This window comes from Rana temporaria, chromosome 1 (genome assembly GCF_905171775.1).
Source record: "Rana temporaria chromosome 1, aRanTem1.1, whole genome shotgun sequence".
In the NCBI taxonomy this organism is placed as follows: domain Eukaryota; kingdom Metazoa; phylum Chordata; class Amphibia; order Anura; family Ranidae; genus Rana; species Rana temporaria.
The window spans coordinates 278,485,708-278,511,074 of NC_053489.1; the positions used below are offsets into that span (position 1 = coordinate 278,485,708).

The window sequence follows — 25,367 nt, forward strand, 5'->3', positions numbered from 1 at the left end:
TGCCAGTGGTATAGCCGCGGTGTCCCATTGAATTTAATAGGCAAGAGCGGTATACACACCGCTCCAAAGATTGATTTCAATGGGCAGGAGCGGTGGAGGAGCGGTATACACACTGCTCCTTCACCGCTCCAAAGATGCTGCTAGCAGGACTTTTTTTACCGTCTTGCTAGCGCACCGCTCCAGTGTGAAAGCCCTCTAGGCTTTCACACTGGAGAGACAGCAGCAGCTGTTTCAGGTCGGTTTGCAGGTGCTATTTTTAGCATTATAGCGCCTGCAAAGGGGTCTTATATTTCCCTGGGACTCTGTTGGTAAGCATTCTATACTTGAGTTTTTGGGTCTGTAAATTTGCGTTTACTAATACAAAGGGGGACCTTCTCACGCTGCTGGACTTAATTTATTATATATAAATTGCAACAGGGGATACAGGATGCTGCAGAAGTGGGAAGAACACTCAAAACTCTCTAGTGAACAATAAAGAGTTAGGAAATATAGCAGGGAATTCTCAGTGTTTGAGTATCCAAGACATAAATGGCCACAAACAGCAGCATGCCAGGCTCTACATATAATTATATAAATGTAAAATACTTCAACATAAAGAAAATACTGCACAACACATTTTCTTTTATATGTAATAGAAAAAAAAATTTTTTTATTGCAATCCTACCTCCTGGTCCTTAGACACATCTCCACTCTGAGTAAAAAGCTCTGCCAAAGCATACAAAAATCCCAGGTCCAATCGCAGATCCATTTCTTGAATTAAAACCTTGAAGTACCTGTTAGAAGAGCATACTATTCTGTAGCACATACATTTCAGGGATTTGAATGCATAATAACAGTGGCTTGTGTTGAGATGCTTTGGGCTTGTGCCAATGACATCAGTTTGAGAAGCTTCAGAGATCATTTACAATTTATTGACAGGTGCACTGCCACTGACTTCTTTCTGATCTGCATATGGTCTACTTCAAGTGGGTTTTGCATTCCCATAGACTTGTATGGGACTGCAAAACCCATTTAAAGCAAGAAAGCCTGTTGACTCCAGCCCTAAGACAGACATAAAAAAAAAACCAAATAGGATTTGGAACATATGTAAAATGTATAAACAAGTATGTAAAATGACAAAACTTTCAATAAAAAAATCTAAAAAAAAAAAAAACTGGATAAAAAAGAGCATTTCCCTAGTGCCTGTACACAACTACGAAGTGTTCACATCTTGCAGTGTTCAATTCTCACCATGTAGAGCACAGGAGATGTTAAAGACCTGTACAGGCCATGTATTTTGCAACTAAAAAGAAAACATAACCCAAAAAAAGGGATTTTTAATACAGCTTACCTGTAAAATCCTTTTCTTGGAGTACATCACAGGACACAGAGCGGCATATTCATTACTATGTGGGTTATATGGAGTACCTTCAGGTGATGGACACTGGCAATCTTAAACAGGACGTGCCCTCCCTATATAACCCCCTCCCATAGGAGGAGTACCTCAGTTTTGTAGCAAGCAGTATGCCTCCCAAAAATGGTCCCCATAAGAGGGGTGGGAGCTCTGTGTCCCGTGATGTACTCCAAGAAAAGGATTTTACAGGTAAGCTGTATTAAAAATCCCTTTTTCTCTATCGTACATCACGGGACACAGAGCGGCATATTCATTACTATGTGGGATGTCCCAAAGCAATGCTTTTAATGAGGGGAGGGAGACATCTTCCCAAGACAAAGGATTTAATTTTAGAGGTATACTCCAATAATAATAATAAATCCAACTTAGTCGAGAAAAATTAAACTTAAACTTAAATTTTAACTCAAGGGTGCCCCCGATTCTGAGGGTTTTAAATCGCAGCCTGCAGCACTGCCTGCCCAAAAGCTGTATCAGTATTCCTTCTAACGTCCACCTGGTAAAATTTAGTAAACGTGTGGACTGAAGACCAGGTTGCCGCCTTGCAAACTTGAGCCATAGAGATCTGATGGTGTGCTGCCCAGGAGGCGCCCATGGCCCTGGTAGAATGAGCCTTTACTGACAAAGGAGGAGGCAACCTCTTCAAGCCGTAGGCCTGAGTGATTAATTGTTTTATCCACCTCGAGATGGTGGATTTTGCAGCTGCCTGCCCTCTCTTGGGCCCATCTGGCAAAATGAACAACACATCTGTTTTTCGAATCTTCTCTGTAGCTTTAAGATAGGCCTTCACGGCCCTGACAATATCCAAGGTATGCAGCAACCCTTCCTTTCTGGAAGTAGGGTTCGGAAAGAAGGATGGTAGTACCAAATCCTGGTTTAGATGAAAACTGGATATAACCTTTGGTAGGAAGGAAGGATGAGGACGGAGAACCACCCTGTCCTTATGTAGAATAAGATATGGCTCCTTACAAGATAAGGCTGCAATTCTGACACTCTTCTGGCAGAAACTATTGCGACCAGAAATACTAACTTCCTTGTCAGTAAAACCAAAGGAATCTCAGCCAACGGCTCAAAAGGTTGTTTCTGCAGAGTTGACAGAACAAGATTCAAGTCCCACGGACACAGTGGTGACCTAACCGGAGGATTAATACGTAAGACCCCCTGTATGAAGGTCTTAACCAGCGAGTGGGTGGCCAGCGGCCTCTGAAACCACACTGACAAAGCTGAAATCTGTCCTTTGATTGTGCTTACTGCCAGGCCTTTATCCACTCCTAGCTGGAGAAAACTTAACACTCGATCAATGGTATACTTGCGGGAAAGCCATTTGTTGGATTCACACCAGCCTACATAGGCCTTCCAGACCCTATAATAAATCACCCTGGAGACCGGCTTTCTAGCCCTGATCAGGGTAGAGATTACCTGCCTAGACAGCCCTCTACCCCTGAGAATCAGGGATTCAGCCGCCAGGCCGTCAAATTTAGACGCCGTAATGCAGGGTGGAGGATCGGGCCTTGCGAGAGTAGGTCTGGCCGTAGAGGAAGCGTCCAAGGGTCTCCCACTGCCATCTTTAGGATTAGTGAGTACCATGCCCTCCTGGGCCATGCTGGAGCTACGAGGATGACTGGTTTGTGCTCCACCCTGATCCTGCGCAACAGGCGGGGTAGTAACTGTAGCGGGGGAAAGGCATACAGAAGTTTGAACTGATGCCAAGGGCACACCAACGCATCGGTTCCGCAGGCCATCGGGTCCCTTGTCCGGGACATGAACCTGTCTAGTTTCTTGTTGAACCTTGATGCCATGACATCCACGTCTGGCACACCCCACTTCTGGCAGATTGTCCGAAAGACCTGGGGATGTAGAGACCACTCCCCCGGCGACAGAGTTTGGCGACTTAGGAAGTCCGCCTGCAGGTTGTCGACTCCAGGAATGAATATTGCCGATATGCAGGGTACATGAGCTTCTGCCCATAGAAAAATTAAGCTCACTTCTCTCTGAGCGGCGCGACTCCTGGTTCCCCCTTGGTGGTTTATATATGCCACAGCTGTGGCATTGTCTGATTGTATCCTCACCGGGGACCCCTGCAATTTGGATGTCCATGCCAGGAGGGCTAGCCGAGCCGCTCTGAGCTCCAGGATATTGATGGGTAGCTGCTTGTCCGCCTCTGCCCAAGTACCTTGGCGAGTGCAACCATCCAAGACCGCTCCCCAGCCTTTCAGGCTGGCATCTGTGGTCACCATCTTCCAGGCTATGGGGGTGAAAGATTTTCCCTTTAGCAGATTCTGAGGGTTTAACCACCAGCCCAGACTTTGCCGGACTCTTGATGATAGAGTTAAAGGAAACTCCAAGGCCTGGGCCTTCTTGCTCCAAGCTGCCAGAATGGCTGCCTGTAGGACGCGAGTATGGCTCTGTGCGTAAGGTACCGCCTCGAACGTGGCCACTAGCTTGCCTAGTAAACGCATACATAGGCGAACAGTTGGTTTTCTTTTGCTTAGAACCAATCGAATCAATTCCTTGATAGCTTTGACCTTTACCAGGGGCAAAAATACCTTCTGCTGAGCCGTGTCTAACCTCATGCCGAGATATTCCAACTGTTTTGAGGGTTGAAATGCTGACTTTTCTCGGTTTAGGACCCAACCGAACCTCTCCAGGTACTAAACCGTGAGGGCTACTGCTCGCTCCAAGCAAGGAGGCGAGTGATCTATGATTAAGAGATCGTCCAAGTATGCTAGGACCGTGACCCCTTGGATTCTTAGATTGGCTAGAATTGGAGCTAGGACCTTCGTGAATACCCGGGGGGCCGTAGCCAGCCCGAAAGGGAGCGCCACAAATTGGAAGTGACGCTGAGCCACCGTGAAGCGTAAAAATCTTTGATGTGGCTGAAAGATCGGTATATGAAGGTAAGCGTCTTTTATGTCTATAGACGCCAGAAAGTCGTCCCTCTGGAGTGCGGCGGCTGCTGACCGAACGGATTCCATCCGAAATGACTGGACCTTTAGGTAAACGTTTAGACTCTTTAGGTCCAAGATTGGTCTGACATCGCCGTTGGGTTTTGGTATGACAAACAGATCGGAGTAGAAACCTAGCCCTTTCTCTTGGGCTGGTACCTCTACTATCACGCCCTGGCGAAGCAGACGATCCAATGCCGCTAGCAACAAGGCCTTTTTTGCTGGATCGTTCGGAACCCTTGATTCCTGGAAATGAGGCGGAGGAAACTTTTGAAACTCTAATCTGTAGCCTGTGGCCACAGATGACTGGACCCATTTGTCGGGGATGTTGGCTTCCCAAACCTCTGCAAAGAGACGAAGCCTTCCCCCCACTCGAGTGAGTGGGGGCGCCCCTTCATAAAGTAGACTTAGGGGCTGGCTTAGTTGGTTTGCGATACCATGGCTTCTTGCCCCCAGGGGCCTGTCCCTGCGACTTATTGTTAAAGTTGGATCGCGCAGGAGGCCGTCGATACTGCCTGGAATTTGAGTTACTCGGCATAGGGGAAAGCTGCCTTTTAAAGGCGGGCCCCCGGAACTTCTTTTTTACTGGTAGAAGAGTACTTTTGCCACTTGAAATAGTCTGAATGTATTTATCCAGATCTTCTCCGAAGAGTCGTCCTCCATGGAAGGGGAACCCCGCCAGCAAATTCTTGCATGGGGGTTCGGCCGCCCAGTTCTTTAACCATAAGAGCCTTCTCATATGCACCAAATATAGTGATAAACGAGATGCCTGTTGGATGGAGTCCTTTATAGCGTCCACCGCAAAGCACAAGGCTCTGGGAATATCAGATAGCTCCTCTGCCTGCTGGGCAGGAATGTCTTTAAGCATCTGTTTAGTCTGGTCCTTTAAAGCCTGACAGACCCCGATAGCAGCCACCGCTGGCTGTATCACTGCTCCTGCCGTAGCAAAGGAAGCTTTCAAAAGTGATTCTAAACGTTTATCCACCGGGTCTTTAAACATTTGTATGTTTTCCACCGGGCAAGTTAATGATTTATTCACACAGGAGATGGCTGCGTCCACGGCTGGGAGCGCCCATTTTTTGGCAAATTTCTCCTCCATAGGGTAGATAATAGAAAATCTTCTAGGCGGCAGAAAAACTCTGTCCGGCCGTACCCAATCCTGGAAGATTAACTCCTCTAACAGAGGATGGACCGGAAAAACTGCGTTGCTCAAGGGCGCTTTTAAGGAGCCCAAAGAAGAAACTGCCGGAACCCGAGGCTCTGGTAAGGGCAACTTGAAGGCCGAGCGGACCATGTCTGTCAAAGACTGTATCCATAAACCCTCCGCTTGGGAGGCTGAAAATGGTTCCTCTACAGTAGATTCCTCAATCTCTGAACCCTCTAGGTTCTGGTCCAATTCCTCCTGATCTTCTAACTCCTCCGGGGAAAGAACCTCATTATCCGAGGATATACACTTAGGCGAAGGGGATCTAGTCCGCTTCTTGCCTGGCATGGATTTGGTGATCATAGCTGCCAATCTTTCTTCTAGCCCTCCTAGGGAGACGGCTAGCATCTCCTCTGTGATAAACACAGGGTTGGGTGGATCTGGGCCAGCCTCCGCACCAGACCCCCCTAATGGCTCACCCAAGGCACCCACCACTGGGTTGACAGGTGGGGAGAGTACTGGCATAGCCTGACTCGTATCCTCAGAATCCGAGGGGGAACCCTTTGGTTTTTTGACCCCTTTTGCACCCCTTGATCCCGAGCCTTTGGGAGCCATGGTACAATACCGAGGTACCCCTGTATACAACAACTGACTGTTGTGGTCAGGAGATAATATATGTGGTTTAGGGAACAGCAGTACTACTGATGACCAAAAACCTGGTGGGGAGCCCAGTCAATGCCTTTTTATTTATTTTTTTTATTTTTTTCCAAAAAAATCTTTTTTTTTCAATTATTATATATATATATATATATATATATATATATTTTTTTTTTTTCAAAGCACACTGTCCCCCACACAAAAAATTGCTAGTATCCACCTGCTGCCAAAGGATTTTTAGGCTAGATAATATTAAGCTAGTTCTGAATTCCAGAACTGCAATACTCGCTTGCGCCACCGGGTGTCACTATTCCTCAGCCGCAGCGCTGCCGCTCTGTGTCGTCCTGCTTCCAAGCTCAGAACTGAATGAGCTGTACAGCACAGAGGAAGGGACGCCCCTTCCTCCTATGAACCTGACATCCCCGCCCCCCCCCCGCAACGGCGCAAAATTTTGTCATATCCTCGTGCACGCGCGCGGGGGGGGCCAAGCTGGAAGTCACCCGGAGCCCTGCTACAGCCCTGAGCCAGAGGAAGCGTTTTGAGGCTTCTCTTCCTCTCTCTCTTACCAGACACAGAGCGGCCTCAAACCTGCAGACTGACACCCAGCCAGGTAGGAACTTTTGGTAGTTAAAACCTAAGTTCTGGGAAAGGTATAGGCCCACAGCCCCTCCTTTGCTCACCTAGCGCGCAGCCAGATGGTTACTGCAAACAGACCAGGGAAATCCAATATTTGGGAAGTAAAATACACAGACCATCCTGTCTTTCCTAGACATAGTGGCCCCTATTGCCAATGCTAGAGCACATACAGGCTAACTTCCCCTAGATCTTTCCCTGGAGGGCCTGCTGTCGAACCAAGTCCCGCAGGCCCCCCTTCTTACCTGCTCCACGCCGCAGGACTTTGCACAGCAAGCGGTCCAACCTTCCCCCATCTCCGTGGGTAGCGTACTAGACCTTCAGGCCCTGGGGTCCTGGAAGGAACCCACTGTCCTGGACCTATACAGCACCCTGGCAAACAGGTTACTTTAGGCACTTTAACAAAAAGGCTCTACGTCCTGGGCCCAGGGTCCAGCTCTCTAAAAAGAGAAGCGTTATAGGCAAAACCCCTCGGTTTGGGGGCCCGGGTACTGTCCACTTTGGCACTGAGGCACCTTGGACAAATCCGGTTAGCCTGCCTTGATCCCAAGGATGTGGAGGCAAAGCTATTCCATGACCAACACCTAAGACACTGGCGAAAAAACTGAGGTACTCCTCCTATGGGAGGGGGTTATATAGGGAGGGCACTTCCTGTTTAAGATTGCCAGTGTCCATCACCTGAAGGTACTCCATATAACCCACATAGTAATGAATATGCCGCTCTGTGTCCCGTGATGTACGATAGAGAAATGTATACATGTTAAACAATAGCATTACAAATATTTTGCATTTGGCAGCTATTATATGCTTATTTCAGTTGAATTTTTAACGCTCATTCACACTAGTGCGGTGACTGGCGTTTTCCTTTTCTGCAACAGACCAGAGCTCACCATAAAGCTCCATGTACAGTCCCTGTTTCTACACAGCACAGCCAAGCTGTGGTACACAAGCATGATGCGATTGAATGTGCATCGCACTTTCCCAGACCATCAACTGACAGCTGCTTACACAGTAAAATGCATCATTCTACTGTGCAAGGCCAGTGTGAACAGGCCCTTCTAAAAACGGCATTTATCCTTTAAAATATATTTTTCTAATCTAAAAATTATAGGCATATTTATAAAAACGGTATTTATCCTTAAAATTTTTTTTTTTCAAATCTAAAACTATAATACATAATATATTTATATGGTGCAGAAGATTAACTGGTAACTATGTGCAATCATTTCGCTCTAATACCTTAAAGCCCATCTCCGGGAAAAGTAAAAATGCTCCCTTGAAGAGGGGAAGGAAAAGCAGTTTCTCTTACCCAATCCTTCACCGGATGACATTCCACTACGCTGTGGCAGTGGACTGTTCCTCAGCATTCTCACGTCCCATGTAGGGCTATGGGCCCTACATTAGTCTTGGTAACATTAGAGGCAATTCCACCGCCACAGCATAGGGGAATTAGAGGCTGCAGCAACTGGTTTTGTAGCACAGAGGAGCCTGTAGGAGCATAGTATGGGGTAAAACTGCCTTTCTTGTTTCCCTAGACATAAAAGAGTATGTATATATATATATATATATATATATTTTCTATTTGTTAGTGGGATTCAATCAAACATTTTTATTTTGATACTGGTTATGATGGTACCATCCTATGCTTTTGCATGTATTCACTTTTTATACTTCCTCTATATTAGACAAAAGATAAATGTGCTAAATGCCACAATAAAAAAATTCTGAGCAATATTCTCACTTACCTTATTCGTGATATTTCAGAATGTCCGGCTGTTCTAATCACAATGCTCACATCAGTGAAGGGTTTCGGTTCTAAACAATATCAAAATGTATATACGATGAGTCATGAACCTTTTTCACTTTTTTTTTTTAATCAATTAACCTTTTTATTGACAATTATTTTGGCTTTGTTGTGGCATCTGCTCTGAAATAAAGTTATTCCTGTAAGAATGTATACACAGCTAGCTTTTCTGCAATGCTACTGATATGAAAAGTGTGTCACTATCTGAAATTGAAAAGAATTTGGAAAACATGTCCCTATGTGGTTTGATGTTGATGAGGACTCCCTTTGGATAGGTCTATTGTATCCATCTATCCTGTTCTGGATTTTTAATTTGTATATCTATTGCATAGGGTGCTTGCGAGTTTGAGCTTGCACCCTTTATCACATATGCCTATCTTTTTTTTTTTTTTACTTCTCTGTTTTTGGTGGATGTTAAAACTGAAAATAAAGATTTTGCAAAAAAAAAGTAACTGAAAGAACAAACCTGAGTCCAAGGTCACAGACTTGGGTGGTTTTATTGGGTAAAATATAAAAGGAAATATGGCTCCAGGAATCTGATTTTGTATCTGTCGATAAAGCATGCAATAGAAACATTAGCGATAACAAATAAGAATAACAAAAACGTTTACAATCTGTATCTTAAGATAACTGTCATCTTAAAGCACATTTGGCTGATATTTATAAGACATTACATGAATAAGTACATTACCAATTGAATAGTGAAAATAATTATACACTGTAAATAGCAATTCTGAACAGCAACTAAAATAGGGGAGCGGTTATGGCTATCCAATAAACAATGAAACAATGAAACTTAACTCTGTTTACCTTAAAAGATAAGATATAGTCTTTTCAATGTTTTAGATACACATTTAAAAAAGATCAGATTAAGGCAAATGTTATCTATGTGAGGACATGTTTAAAGATGATTCAATGTGTAATTTGCAATTGTATACATTGTAGAGGAGTCATTTAACATCCACAGACACAGGCTTCTTGCTTTGCAATTCTACACAGTGGTTTGCTTTACTGCTCACAAAACAAAATGCATGCATCAGCCAGCTTGCTGAAAACAAAGAACTCCCTACTATAAATTGTTAAGCAGAGACAATGATTTTCTTAAACCACAAGAGCGCACTCTAGTGGAAAAATTAAAGTCATACCTAGAAAATACCCATTGCAATAAATTAACATGCTTTTGAAAACACATGAAAAAAAATCCTTTTAATCAGAGTTTTATGCTATTCACTGTAGCTAGATTGCAGAGATCTCATTACATGTAGGGTGGGTAATCTGTTTCAAGAGTCCTGTGCTGTGCAACTTCTCTGTGAATTAATACCCATCCGATTCAAACTCGCAAGGTAGATTGGAATCCAATTTGTGGCTGAGGAAGTATAAGTTCCAAATCAGGATTTGTATAAACAAGAGACATCAAGGGACTGGCTAGATTTTGAAATGCCTCTTCTGCATTACACATTGTTAAACAAAAGAGGTACCCAAACCACCAGATTGCAAATAAAAGAGGGCATGGTGAAATCGTGCACTACAGCTTCGCCTGGAGCTTGGATGAAAACCGTATTCCTTGTTTGTAGGCCCTAATTTTAAATTCTGAAAGCAAAATATATTTAACCTCTTGTTTACCAATGCACTTTTGTAAATGTCCAGGTAGTCAGTCAAGAGGTTGAAGCAAATTAAGGAAATATCAGGAGACAATATGTGTAACCCCTTGTATAGGAGTAAAAATTAGCAAATGATTAATAATAGGATGTAGTACAGAACTAAAAATGCAGGCACCTGACTTCTTGATGCCTCACACAAATATGCAACCCCACTACACTGGGATTTTTCCAGTGGGGTGGCATATTTGAGTATATCCCTTTGTGCTGGGAGTGCACGCCCAGCACAGAGACCAGGGTCTCACAGAGAGCCCAGGGCTCCGCACTAAGGATTGGGACCCGGAACACCTGATCGCTGTTATAGCCTCTGTCCCCTGATCTCTGATGAGTCACTGTAAAGCCCGCCCCCACAATTTCTCTTTGTGAAAACCCATTCCCTTTCCACCTCTCTCTGATAATTTTCTCATCTCATTCCTTTTTCACCTCCCACTGACAATGTTGCTTGCAGAGAGAAAAAAAAAAAAAAGAATAATACATTTAAAAAAAAAATACCTAGATCAAGGTTTGATTTAGATCAGTGCCAGGATTATTGTTTGGGTCAAAGGTTAGTATTTTTTTGGACGGGATTGTGTGTCGGCGTGTTTTAGGTAGCATTAAAAACAAAATGCGCACTATTGTTTCTGGGCTGTGCTACAGCTACAAACAACATACACATATATTGTATCGCTGCAATCATCAGGAGCAGAAGAATTTATTGTGGGTTGTTCTTTGGTGGAAGAGTATGGTATAAGCAAGAAATAAACAGCTACAGTCCCTGACAAAAGTCTTGTCGCTTGTGTACAAATTGACCTGAAGTGCCGCTAAATAATATTTCTAATCAAGATTTTGTTACAAGAAATTGGTCATTTTAATCCCAACAGCTTTTGTAATAATGTTTCAGTGCAAAACAAAACTGACAAAAAGTATTCTAATATTCACAGCTTGGTAAAGCCCATGGAGTCAAAGACATAAGTGTTGTCGCCTTGTTATATGAGCTTCACCTGTGACTAATAATGGATCAATTAGGTCTCAGGTGTGTATAAAAAGAACACCAGTCCACTAGACCTTCTCAACTGCAACTAGACCTCTGCAAACATGCCTACGATTCACCCAGAGACTAAAGTGATGATTATCAAGAGGCTGAAGACCAGATCCACTGCTGATGTGGCAGACACCTTCAAAGTGTTTCAGCGTCAAGTTCAGAGGATAAAAAAAAAAAAAAAAAGATTTGAAGAAACTGGAGACGTTTTGGACAAGGCCAGGTCAGGCCGACCCCACAAGACAACTGCTTGAGAAGACCGTTTGTTGGCTCGAAAATCCAGGGCCATCCCATTTTCCACTGCAGCAGAGCTCCACGAGACCTGGTCACCTGAAGTCCCTGTGTCAAGCAGAACAGTTTGTCGGATTCTGTCTCGAAATGGCCTCCATGGTCGAATCAGTGCCCATAAGCCAGCACTAAACAAAAGACAATTGAAAAACCGTGGCCACGGGCCACAGCCTGCTAAAAGGATGGACTCTGGAAAAGTGGCAGAAGGTGGATTTTTCAGATGAATCTTCTGTTGAATTACACCACAGTCGCCGCAAATATTGCAGGAGACCTACTGGAACCCGCATGGAGCCGAGATTTACCCAGAAAACAGTGAAGTTTGGTCGAGGCAAAATCATGGTCTGGGGTTACATCCAGTATGGGGGTGTGCGACGGATCTGCAGGGTGGAAGGCAACATCAATGGTCTAAAATACCAAGAAATCTTAGCTACCTCTTATATTCCCAACCATAAAAAAGGCCAAATTTTGCAGCAGGATGGTGCTCCATCGCATACTTCCATCTCCACATCAAAGTTCCTTAAGGTGAAGAAGATCAAGATGCTCCAGGATTGGCCAGCCCAGTCACCAGACATGAACATCATTGAGCATATGTGGTGTAGGATGAAAAAGGAAGCATGGAAGATGAAACCAAAGAATATTGATGAACTCTGGGAGGCATGCAAGACTGTTTTCTTTGCTATTCCTGATGACTTCATCAATAAATTGTATGAATCCTTGCCAAACCGCATGGATGCTGTCCTTCAAGCTCATGGAAGTCATACAAGATATTACATTTGGATCTCACAGCCCCACTACATATTTTTGTATTTTCGGTAAAGTTGTTCAATTTCTGTACAGGCGACAAAACTTTTGTCTTGCCAAAATCTGACCTTTCTGTCTTGATTAAATGATAAATCTTTTTTCAGTGAAACTAATTTATTTCAGTGCATTAAACATCATTTGGGAGGGCTTTAGCTTTTCATATGAGCTATTTCTAACACCAATTGATTAATTAAAAGTCAGGTTAATAGCAGGAGTTTCTACAAAATAGAGAAGCGACAAGACTTTTGTCAGGGACTGTACATTTCAAATTTTTCCCCTTTGCATATATATATATATATATATATATATATATATATATATATATATATATATATATATATATATATATATATATATATATATATATATTATATAAATGTTATGGTTGGGAATATATTTACTGTATTTATCAGCGTATAACACGCACTTTTCCCCCCTGAAAATAGGGGGCAAATCACTGGTGCGTATTATACGCTGATTGTGTACCTTGGAGAAGGGCACCGCCAGAATCACTGAGCCGCCATCTCCTGTTTACTCGGCTCTGACATCACACACACAGTCCCGCCTCCGCCACCGGCATTGGACCAGTGTTCTGTCAATCACAGGAGCTAGTACAATGCCGATGGTGGAGGCAGGATTGTGTATGTGACTGCCGACTGAGAGACGAGTAAACGGCTCTGTGATTTCAGGCTGCAGAGGTGAGGCATCTGGCTGCAGATCAGGCTGCATTGAGGCTGCAGATGGGCCCAGATCAGATCAGGCTGCATTGAGGCTGCAGATGGGAACTAATCAGGCTGCATTGATGGGCACAGATCAGGCTGCATTGATGGGCACAGATCAGGCTGCATTGATGGGCACAGATCAGGCTGCATTTATGGGCACAGATCAGGCTGCATTTATGGGCACAGATCAGGCTGCATTTATGGGCACAGATCAGGCTGCATTTATGGGCACAGATCAGGCTGCATTTATGGGCACAGATCAGGCTGCATTTATGGGCACAGATCAGGCTGCATTTATGGGCACAGATCAGGCTGCATTGATCAGCGCTGACCATTATTTTGCTTCAAAGTAGTTTATTTAAAAAAAAAAAAAGTTTTTTTTCCCTGAAACTTCCCTTTTAATTTGAAGGTGTTATTTGTCGATAAATACGGTATTTTTATATTTTTGTAGTGAGAAAATTACCTTTGTGGTAAAATCAATCAACCTGATTTAGAGAACATATCGCCTGCACATACCTGTATTCTGTAGAGTTGTAGTCTGATGGAAGTCTGATGAGCAGAGGCTGAGTATTCTATTTTCAAAGCTGGCAAGAAACTTCTTCTCACTGGTGCTGGTGATGGCTGTACAAACTTCATATTGGTGAAAGTAGGTGTTAGACATACCTGCAACATACATAAAAACACTAAATACGTTAAAGAATACTGCTCAAGATATGACATAAGCATGAAAGTTCATTTGAAAAAAATATAAATTGGAGCCATTGCTCATAAACAACCTTCAGGTTTCAATATTTCAAAAGAAACAATGATCTTGACTGGTCAGATCTCTTCTGTCTGCTATCATACAAATATGTGTTAGCTCAACTGATGTGATTTGTTTCATTGTGGTCTGTGTTATTAGACTTTTGTTAAGAACCTCTTCTCCCCCAATTCAATAACACAAAATTGGCCTTAAGCAGGTTGATAAAGCTTAGACAGAGCTCAAATGCAAGTCAGGAGCTGGCAAACTGCATATCAAATACACCTCTCAATGAGTTCTTCATGATTTCATAACGGTCTCAAACTGCTCACAAAAGTATGCTCATTTCTTGTATGGAGAATCCCAAGAGCTCCTTCTGTAATTACGATTACAGACTCTTAGAACTTACAGTGTTTGTTACCCTAGAGGAAAAAAAAAAAAAAACTCGATCCTGTCCTAAAGCACGAATAACAGCACAGTGCTTGTGCTGTGTCTTTTGTCCCTCTCTATCAATTGAAATAGCTGGCTGATCCTGCCTCGCTATACCCTCTCCCCCGTAAACTGGCCACGGTTTATCATGGCTGCTGACGCCGTGGTTAGTTTACGTGTCTCCAGCATCTGCTGTCTCTCCTGTGTCTCCCTCTGTCCTTCACCCAATTCCCTAAATGTCAGCTAGTGACCGTGCCTGGCCCCTCCCCCCTTCCTGCTGCCGAAATAACATGTGTTCCCCTGTGCATGTCATTTATAAAAAAAATGCCGTATATACCGGTTTTTAGAGCACCGCTTGGCACTCACATAACCGGCCAGTTCTCTCCTCCCCGGCAGGTCAGATGAGCGCCAAGTGGCGCTATGAAATTAGGCATTATACAAAAAAAAAATAATAAATGAAACACATAGGGGCACACAGCATTAGGAGACCGTGCGAATAGTATAAAGAGGTTAGCGTGGATTAACAACCACTTTAATGAGATTTATGGAGAGAAGAATAAAGATTGAAAATCCTTTTAATTTGTTTTATTTCTAGAACAACCCTGCTAGAAATATATTCCTTGCTCTTTTATGAGTCTAATATAAAATAATACCAACATACAAATGAGGAGAACACATCAATTTTATTACATATCATGTATGATTATGCAGTTTATGTTAACCTGTATAAGCAAGCAAATGTAAACTTTATTTATCTAAACAAGTGAATAGCATTAAAATTATGTATTTAAAAAAAAAAACAAAAAAACACTTTACAAGGATTACCTGGGCATTGGAATCCAAATCAACAATTTTAACGTCCGTGGGGCTAGACTCACAGTATTCCTTGTAGACTGATTCTAACTTTTCTGTTTGCTTCACACTCAGTGGCCTCCATCGTCTCCTCTTCTTTGTCTCCCAAACTACATCTGAACTATGTGACACAATCACCAAAACCATACATTAATTGTGTTCTCATTGCTTTATACAGTATATGTTAACGTTTGGCATAATATATGAACATTTTGTGTTAGAATGCATGAGACTATAAGATATGCAGTATTTATAAAGCAGTGGATGTTGCATTAAAACATTCCCTCCAGGTGTATCTTCTTGTGTATGTAATTTAAATTAGAGTGATTGATTTACCTGCAATGAATGTCACATTCACTGCTTTATAAATAATGCCCCTTTTGTTTTCACATTCCTTACCTTATGCCTCTCAACTGCATCCTGATAGAGCAGACACATGAGAAACAGCACAGAATAGTTTTATAGAAAATACAAATCTGTATGTGATTACATGCCCCTTGTATACATGCGGCTGTGGGACGGTGAATGCCTCGGCCACTTACAACTGGCAAAGTACAGTGACCACTTCCTGGCAGTTTTGGGCTATGATCTGAAAATGTCTGAAAACGTTTTTATCATACGTTCATACTTCAGTTGTGTTTTGGCAGAACTAAGTCTAGGAACGCTTCAACCTAGATCCAATAGGAGATGGCCCATAACATCGAGATCTGTGAATTTCTCACCTCTTTTAAATTCCAACATAGAACACTTTAATCCAGGGATATGCAACTAGCGGACCTCCAGCTGTTGCAGAACTACAAATCCCATGAGGCATAGCAAAACACTGACAGCCACAAGCATGACACCCAAAGGCAGAGGCATGATGGGACTTGTAGTTTTGCAACAGCTGGAGGTCCGCTAATTGCATATCCCTGCTTTAATCCATAAAAAAGTAATACAAATATAAAGTATTCAGCGCAGAAAAATACACACAATCCTAACAATAAATGCAAGCTAGCACTTGGGTAATTCAAATAAAAACCTTACAAGTGTATATATATCAAAAACAGTGCAGCGCATTAAACTCTCAACTAAAAATGCAATAAAATATGACAGTCCATGTGTAACATCCAAAGATGCCACTAAATTGGATGCGTTTGGACTATTTACCAATTTAGTGGCATCTTTGGATGTTATACATGTACTGTCATATTTTTTTTATCAAATAACGTTTTATTATTAATAATTGCATATACCATACAAAAGCATGTAAGTTAGCAAAATAATAAAAAAATAAAAATAAAGATCACAGTATGGTTCAATTCTTCAAGTAATTACACATGAATACTGTCACGTATCCGAGGTTGGTAGTGATGCATCATGGTAACGTGCAATAGTATACAATGATTTATATAAATAGAGAGAGTCACAAGGACTGTCATATTTTATTGCATTTTTAGTTAAAGGGGAGTTCCACCCACAATTTCACTTTTTAAATATAAATACCCCTGTAATACACAAGCTTAATGTATTCTAGTAAAGTTAGTCTGTAAACCAAGGTCTGTTTTGTTAGGTTGTTACAGCATTTAGTTTATAATCTAGAAATAGACCGTGACCATCTTAAGTGTGGGCATCATGAAGCCAGACTGTATGACTTCCTGGATTTCAGCTTTGCATATCTCGCACATGCTCAGTGCACAAGCAATGTAATAGGTTTCAGTCAGGTTTGCAAGGACTACTGGGAAACATGATGCCTATCCCAGAAACCCTTGCAAATAGCCTAGGCAAATAAGGAGGAGGAAGTAATGAAGGACTACAACATAAAGGTATTTACAAGCAACAAATTAAATAAAAATTGTCCATTCTGAATACTATGAGATTAGAGCATGCAGCACAGACAAACATAAAAAAATGGGTGGAACTCCACTTTAAGAGTTTAATGCGCTGCACTGTTTTTGATATATATATATATCTATAAAAAGGTGATAACCCTCAGTATTCCCAAATAATGTACATTTTATGTATTTAAAGTATCTTTTACAGGTATATTTTACTTTCTATTTTACAGTTGTGAGTTTATTGTCTTCTAAATATGAATTTGTTTTTACAAGCCTGACAGAACTACTCTCCAAATATAGATATATTTCACAGATTTTACACTGAATTATGACACTTAGTGTAATCACTAGTTTACACTAATACATTTAAGCATGTAATGACAACTTAATGAAATAAAAAAAACTTGCCTGCTGATGCCTATGTAGCATACTTCTTGTTTGGAATAGTTATTTACTAGAGAAATGCCAACATCTGACAATGATATTGTGACTTCTTGCTCTGCCAATTCTGCCTTTTCATTTTCATATGTCACATTGAAAACATGTTCATTTTCGGTGAAAAGCACAATCCGTTGTAAACCTTCCAGGAAACACACCATGTAGAGAAGACAGTCCTCGAGTCTGTGGTATTCAACTCTGTCCTAAACAAAGAAAATATCAAGAATTTTACACACATACACCTGCTTATATTTGCCTTGATATCAACTTTCTGCATCTGTCTGTCATAGGCTAGTGGCAGAGAGAGGCGGATGAGCTCAGGCGTGTTCGCAAACTGCACGTGACGAGCCCGCAGGAAGTCGGCACTGCGGAGCGCTAATCACAAGCAGTGAGATATTGTTCCGATTCGCGGCTGCAGCGATCGAGAAATGTCTCACTGCCTGTGAATAGCGCTCCGCAGTGCTAACTTCCTTGCGGGCTCAGCACGTGCAGTTTGCAAACACGCCTGAGCTCATCCTTACTAGTATCCAAGCAGGCTCTGCTGCCATATACATAAGCTGACAAGGAGAAAGCTGAGTAAGGACCCATCACTGTCCAATCAACAGATTCATCAGGTGTTTCTGAGCAAACTGTTTTGGCACTGGAGTGGAGCTCCAGGACCTAGATAAGCTGTCTGGCAGGGGTGCCAGAATTACAAGACTGTCTGAATAGACAGTTTACAAGTGCATTTAAACCATGCAGTCAGCTGCTTGCTGTAGTGCAACTCACCCTTTAGTAGTGCAACTCACCCTTTAGTTGGTCAGCAAAGTACTTTCTTCTTTCTGGCATTTAGTGTGGGAGCCAAAACATTTTATGCTTACAGTAGATGTGGCTATTCGGGATTGACTTGCAAGTTAGGACCTATATATATCACTATAGCAAAGGAAATTGTAGGCGACAGCTGTAGTGTTGTGTCAATAGCCACATCACTGTGTGCTGAGGAGATGTAATGTGTGTTTTATGTTTGCAGTGACACTGAATAGGGCATTTGCAGTAGCATCAATGAACCCATTTACTGTAAAAATAGTATGTTGTGGGAATTTTCAGCCAGGTTTCAAGATAGCAGTATATTTATTCTGCAGACAAATGAAGATATTATAAATAGCAAGTAAATCCCTTCCTGCCAAGATGTATCTCATCAGTAAAAAACAAACATCTATTTTGCACAAAATGTGCGGTGGTACAGTATGAATACACATCATGTGAAGAAAGTTCTAAACCAAGCAGAAAAAAAGAACAAGAATAGTCAATGTTCAATGTGTTAATTGTTAAATGACAATACTAGAACAGTATAATGACCTCTGTTTGAATGACTTTTCCTGCGCGTGTTCCACATTTCCAAGATAATTCTCTCTCACTGGTAGGGTCTTCCCAGGCATATAATGTGAGTTTTCCAGGTGCTAATTTGTCTGGTTCTGTGTTGACAGAACTGGCAAAAACACAAAGGATAGTCAGTAATTATTTGCGTTACAAAAAAGACAAACACCATAAGGTGCACGCAAAAATATATTTCTAAATAAACATTTGCATAACAAATAATTGTACTTTGCTAGACATCCGTTCCATTTGTGACACAACAATCTTTTTAAAACTTAACACTAAACTCACAGCAGAAAAACACTGAATAATGACTGCAATACCTTTGGTAAAATTCAATGATTTGTTCCTTTGTATCATTAATGATAAGAAATGGAGCTGACCCTACAAAGTAGTCTGAAAAAGTGATAACAGTAGAATGGTCTTTTGGGGTGACATCCACCAATATGCCTCCAAGCTGTAAGAAAAAGCAAAATACCAATTAGCAGGTTATAAAAAAATAATATAAAAAAAAATATCAAACTATGCACTCTCTCCATTATGCCAGTTTGTTATTTTTTAAATCTTTCATACCTTAAAAATGTGACTATTTAGGAGGAATGTACCCCCACCCACTGTCATAGATGCAAGGGTAACAGAACTGCTTGCAGCAGGCCAGCAGTGACCTTTAAGGCGGATGCCTGCCTTTAGGCTGGGGTGACACTTATATTTGCGTAGTTAGTCAGGTTGAAAACAAGTCCATAAAGTTCAACCAAAAAAATAAATAAAAAATCATACACTCTCATATACACAATCCTATAACGACAGTTGATCCAGAGGAAGGCGAAAAACCCCAGCAAAGCATGGTCCAATTTGCTACAGCAGGGGAAAAACCTCCTTCCTAATCCCCCGACAGGCAATGGGATTTTCCCTGGATCAACCTTACCTATAAAATGTTAGTACCCAGTTATATTATGTACATTTAGGAAAGAATCCAGGCTTTTTTTCTAAAAGCAATCTACTGAGCTGGCCAGAACCACCTCTGGAGGGAGTCTATGCCACATTTTCACAGCTCTTACTGTGAAGAAATCTTTCCATACTTGGAGATGAAGGGCCAGATTCACAAAGGTTAGCGGATCTTTAGATCCGTGTAACCTATGTGTTTTAAGATCCGCCCTCGCAAGTTTGTGAGGAAAGTGTCAAATTCACAACACACTTACCTCCAAACTTGCGACGGCGGATCCTAACTCCCCCGGCGGAATTCTAATTCCGCGGCTGGGTGAGTGTACTATTTAAATCAGGCGCGCTCCCGCGCCGATTTAAATACGCATGCGCCGTCCGGGGAATTTCCCGGCGTGCATTGCTCCCACTGACGTCAATAGGACGTCAGTGGTTGCGACGTGAGCGGGACTTGCGACGCGCGTGTTCGTGAATCGGCGTACGCAAACGACGTAGGAAATTTCAAATTCGACGCGGGAACGACGGCCATACTTAACAATACTTACCCCTGCTTTTAGCAGGGGTAAGTATACGACGGGTACCGCGCTACGGAAACGACGTAAGAACACAGCGTCGGGTCCGCGTACGTTCGTGAATTTCGCGTATCTCGCTGATTTACATATTATTCAGTGTAAATCAGCGGGAACGCCCCCGGCGCCATTTTTAAATAAAAAAAAAAGATCCGACAGTGTAACACAGTGTGACACTGTCGGATCTCAGCCCTACAGTATCTATGCGTAACTGGTTCTATGAATCAGGTGCATAGATAGGACCAGTCAAAATCAGAGATACGATGGTGTATCTGTAGATACACCGTCGTATCTCTTTGTGAATCTGGCCCGAAATCTCTTTTCCCCTAGATAAAAGAGTGCCTCCTTGTCCTCTGTGATGACCTTAACCTCTTGACCACCGCCCCATGTCTAAAAGACGTCCTATTTTTAAAGATGAATATCTCGGTAACGGCAGCAGCTGCTGCCACAACCGAGATATCTATCTCTTCAGTGGGCGGTGGTGTACACCATGACGGCGGTCTCCGCGGCGGATTCGCCGCGAGATCGCGGTTATCGGTGGCGGGAGAGGGCGATCGCGACCGTTCTGGAGCTGAGCGGGGACGAGACTGAAGGAAAAATCTCCTTCACCCGTCCCCATAGCTCTGCTGGGCGGAAGTGACGTCAAAACGTCAGTCCCGCCCAGCCTCTTAAAGAAACATTTTTTTTTTGTCATTTGAAAAAATGACATTTCCAATTTTTTTTTTCTTTTTTTGCATTTAAGCCTAAATATGAGATCTGAGGTCTTTTTGACCCCAGATCTCATATTTAAGAGGACCTGTCATGCTTTTTTCTATTACAAGGGATGTTTACATTCCTTGCAATAGGAATAAAAGTGATCAAATTATTTTTTTTTTATTTCAGTGTAAAAAAATTATAAAACTAAATAAAAATAAATAAGAAAACAAAAATTTTTTTTTTTAAAGCGCCCCGTGCCGACGAGCTCGCGCACAGAAGCGAACGCATACGCGAGTAGCGCCCGCATATGAAAACGGTGTTCAAACCACACAAGTGAGGTATCGCCGCGATCGTTAGAGCGAGAGCAATAATTCTAGCCCTAGAGCTACTCTGTAGCTCAAAAAATGCAACCTGTAGAATTTTTTAAACGTCGCCTATCGAGATTTTTAAGGGTAAAAGTTTGACGCCATGCCACAAAGGGGCGCAATTTTTAAGCGTGACATGTTGGGTATCATTTTACTCGGCGTAACATTATCTTTAACAATATATAAAAAAATTGGGCAAAATTTATTGTTGTCTTATTTTCTAATTCAAAAAAGTGATTTTTTTCCAAAAAAAAGTGCGCTTGTAAGACCGCTGCGCAAATACGGTGTGACAAAAAGTATTGCAATTACTACCATTTTATTCTCTAGGGTGTTAGAAAAAAAAATATATAATGTTTGGGGGTTTTAAGTAATTTTTTAGCAAAAAAAACTGTTTTAGTCTCGTAAACACCGAATCTGAAAAATTAGCCACTACAGCTGTCGCCTACAATTTCCTTTGCTATAGTGATATATATAGGTCCTAACTTGCAAGTCAATCCCGAATAGCCACATCTACTGTAAGCATATTTAAGAGGACCTGTCATGCTTTTTTCTATTACAAGGTGTTAGAAAAAAATATATATAATGTTTGGGGGTTTTAAGTAATTTTTTAGCAAAAAAAAACTGTTTTAGTCTCGTAAACACCGAATCTGAAAAATTAGCCCGGTGGTAAAGAGGTTAAAGTGAAAAAAACTCAATACCACGTTAACTATACAAACCCCTTATGTATTTGTACATGTTGATCATATCCCCCCTTAATCGCCTCTTCTTCTGATGTGGCCGCAAGTCCCAGCAGGGGGTCCCGTCCCTGTATACCAATTCAGTTGCGAATCATGTCCACATTTTGGCCTGAATTCGCACCTGAAACAGAGCCAGAGACACACAGGACCCTTTTCCAATTCAGACCGCGGCTGCCCTGGAGCTGTGTGAACCGGCTTCATTGAGAGCCAGTCACAGTATCCTGTCATGTGAATTGGGTGCGGAGGAAATCCACATTCAATTTGCATAAGTGTGAACTCAGCCTTAGACTATAGGTTAATGGTCACTTTAGTGACCACGAACTTAAAGTAGAAGGGTCTGCTGACTCAAACAGCTGTGATTAGCAGCTATCGACTGCAGCTCTTTATAGTATAAAAAATAAAAAAATGTTACCCCCACCACCACTGCCCCGCAGAGTGCCCTAGATCCTTCTCGCGTTGTGCCCACAATCTGATCTTTTCCACAACCTCTTGTCTCCTGTGCCCTTTGATCCCTGCTGCTCTCCCTAGTCTCTACAAGCAGAGTCTGTGTGGTGGTCGAGTGTGGGCACACAGAGGGGAGGATTAGATTTCTTCATGATGGGAAAATTATTAAACATGTCTCATGTTTACAAATCTCTCCAGTTTCTTGAATGAACACATAAATACTGAAGAACAATGAATAACTGAAAAGATTGATAACACAAATTACATGTTTACTATCTCTTCAACATGATCCCTGCTGCTTCACGGTAAAGAGTATTTCTAAGTTCAATGAGCATTGGGCAGAGGAATCTATCCTCAATCTCTTTCTCGATCTCAAAAGTGAAACATCAGCCCCCTCCACCCCGGTGACAGTAACACAAAATATAATTATAAAAAAATTATAAAATGAATAAATCAATCAGGATTGAACCCCCCCCCTCCCTCCCCCACAGGCAGGCAGACACACACATAACATACTAATGGGCACTATACACTTTGTGGTAAAGCACATTAAAGGCACATTCACATCAATGGGAGGGCGTTATGGTACGCATGTGCTTAATTTTTTTCTTTAACTTTTTTGCGATGTAAACACACCATGCGGCAATAAAATCTATAGCATCAAACATGTGGCACTCAGGAGTCGGCGTTAGCACACCACATGGGCATAAAGCCAACCTCTAAATTTTTTGCATAAGTTAAATTCGTTATAAGGAGTCAGGACCTTTGATTTTCATAGATTTGCAAAAAGGGAAAATGTCAAATTTACAAATACTTATTTATTAATGTGGAACTTTTAGAAAAAAAATTGAACAGGGAAGCGTTTTAATACACATGAGCCATACCATGTCTCTTCTGCATTAAAGTATTTTTACCTGTCTATACACAATGCATCGGCATCTACCCTGATGAATGAACTCCCATGAGTATAGTTCCGCTTTACATCAATACAGTTTTATCTTTTAGATTTAGTGGACTAATGATAACTATTAGTGCAAAACAAAACGTACGAATGTACGTATAAAACAAGCAACAAGCAATGTTATAGTTCCGGCCTTCTATCTGTGCAGGGGTGGATGAGACACAAGGAGTACTTCATGGTAAAACAGGGTAGCTTAGCCAACTGTATCTCACCTATAAAGTAGGTAACAGTATCAAGACCTGTGTACCACCGACCGGGGTGTCGCTATCTATTACTTAAAATCCCAAAACCATAAACTTAATTCATTTTCCATCTAATATAAAGTGTAGGTGTGGTTGTCAGACTAATGATAACTTTAGAGTATTTTAGAGGAAATATTGTTTTAATAAACATTTGTGAGGAATGTACAAATTAAGTAGGAACACCTTTTTATTATTACAAGTCCTGTGCTTTAAAAAAAAAAAAAAAAAAAAGTATGGTTTGGGAGTGTTTTACAAATTTTAAAGAATTGGTAATAGAATACATGGACAAACTGAAAATATTGCATATTATATGGACTACGTTCAGGCTTTAAAAAACTAAACATAGCCTTAACAGAACTAAGTCATGTTAAACTAACATAGCTGAAGACAAGGAGTTAGTTACCTTATCATCAAGATGAAGCAGAGTGCAGCTGTCCTGGTTGTCAAATTTTATTCTCTTTGGAGGAGTCTGAGAGCCTTCAACCTCAACAGTCAGTTTACTTGTCATACAATCAGGCCAAAAGGGTACACACTGAAATAAGACAAAAATTATTTCCTGCCATCCGTACTTATCTCAGTTCATTTGTGGTTCTTTTATAGAATAATTTATAAATCGTTAAGGGGAACTGTTGTCTCAACAAGCCTAGAAAGGTCAAGCACTATTAAGGAAATTATGCATTACATCCTGCGATTAAAAAAAAACAAAACAATTTATAAAAGATGGGGCTGTTACTAGGCCTTGGCACCCAGTGCATGTACCCCAGGTGTTCTACTGGGTGCCCTAGGTCCTCATTGTGGTAACTTATCATCCAAACCATGAGAAACATACATATTTTTGCTAAACTTTAGTTGAGTTTTTTTTTTTCTTTTGCATCTTCAACATCCATTTGTATAACCTTTCATGGATTACTATATTTTTACTATTACAGAATGTTATGTAGATCTTTTGCTGAATTTGGAGAATCTGGCATTATTAACTGATCATAGGTTTTTACATAGGCCAGTACTCTGCAATTCATATTTCATTTTCACTTAATAGAATATTGCTTAAAACAGGAGATTATTTGTTCAACGCACAATTGCTTTTGGGACATTATGTAATGCAGGGTTTCTCAACCAGGGTCCCTCCAGAGGTTGCTAGGGGTTCCTTAAGCAATAAGCCATTTCTGCCTCTCAGATAAGTTCTCACTGACACCACTGATCTTTTTAGCTATGTTTAAGGGGTTAATTCATCCCAATGACCACACGTGTAAGGAGCATTCTTCCCACTGACCACTATACACCTGTATTATGAGCTGTAGCTATAGTAATTTTAAGCAGGGGTTCCCCAAGACCAGAAAGTTATTGCAAGGGTTGTTCTGCGTTAAATAGTTTGAGAAAGGCTGATGTAATGTATTTCTTTAAGAAAAAAAAAAAAAATAAGCAGTAATGATACATTTGATTTTAATTTGAATCATGTATATTTAGGAAATTATAGTTATGACTGTTTACGGCCAATTCGATTTGATACAAATGAAGATTCTTGACCCAACTTTAGGGTGTGGAGGAAGCAATATAGGTGCCAGTTTTTTTGGAATCCCCTACTGAGTGTCCTGCTTCTTTGGGCTTGAGTCAAGGTCATAAAAAAAGAAGAAAGAAAGAGGAATTTGGACTCATCTGTACATTCTATATCTTTGCGTACAGTACAGAACACAGGCAACTTATTCATACATCATGAATTATA

General features: G+C 41.5%; 1 protein-coding gene across 3 annotated transcripts in view; it reads right to left on the minus strand.

Annotated features, from left to right (window-relative positions):
* The window catches only part of VPS13A (vacuolar protein sorting 13 homolog A), a 466,977-nt gene that overhangs the window by 124,909 nt on the left and 316,701 nt on the right, over positions 1-25,367 (minus strand). For all 3 annotated transcript variants that reach the window (XM_040355879.1, XM_040355888.1, XM_040355872.1), the window contains exons 51-59: positions 24,048-24,176; positions 19,015-19,148; positions 18,674-18,803; positions 17,306-17,538; positions 15,054-15,201; positions 13,577-13,723; positions 9,040-9,121; positions 8,515-8,584; positions 665-773 (exon numbers count right to left, since the gene is read on the minus strand). In XM_040355879.1, coding sequence (XP_040211813.1) covers positions 665-773; positions 8,515-8,584; positions 9,040-9,121; positions 13,577-13,723; positions 15,054-15,201; positions 17,306-17,538; positions 18,674-18,803; positions 19,015-19,148; positions 24,048-24,176 — 1,182 coding nt within the window. The remainder of the gene's footprint in view (positions 1-664; positions 774-8,514; positions 8,585-9,039; positions 9,122-13,576; positions 13,724-15,053; positions 15,202-17,305; positions 17,539-18,673; positions 18,804-19,014; positions 19,149-24,047; positions 24,177-25,367) is intronic.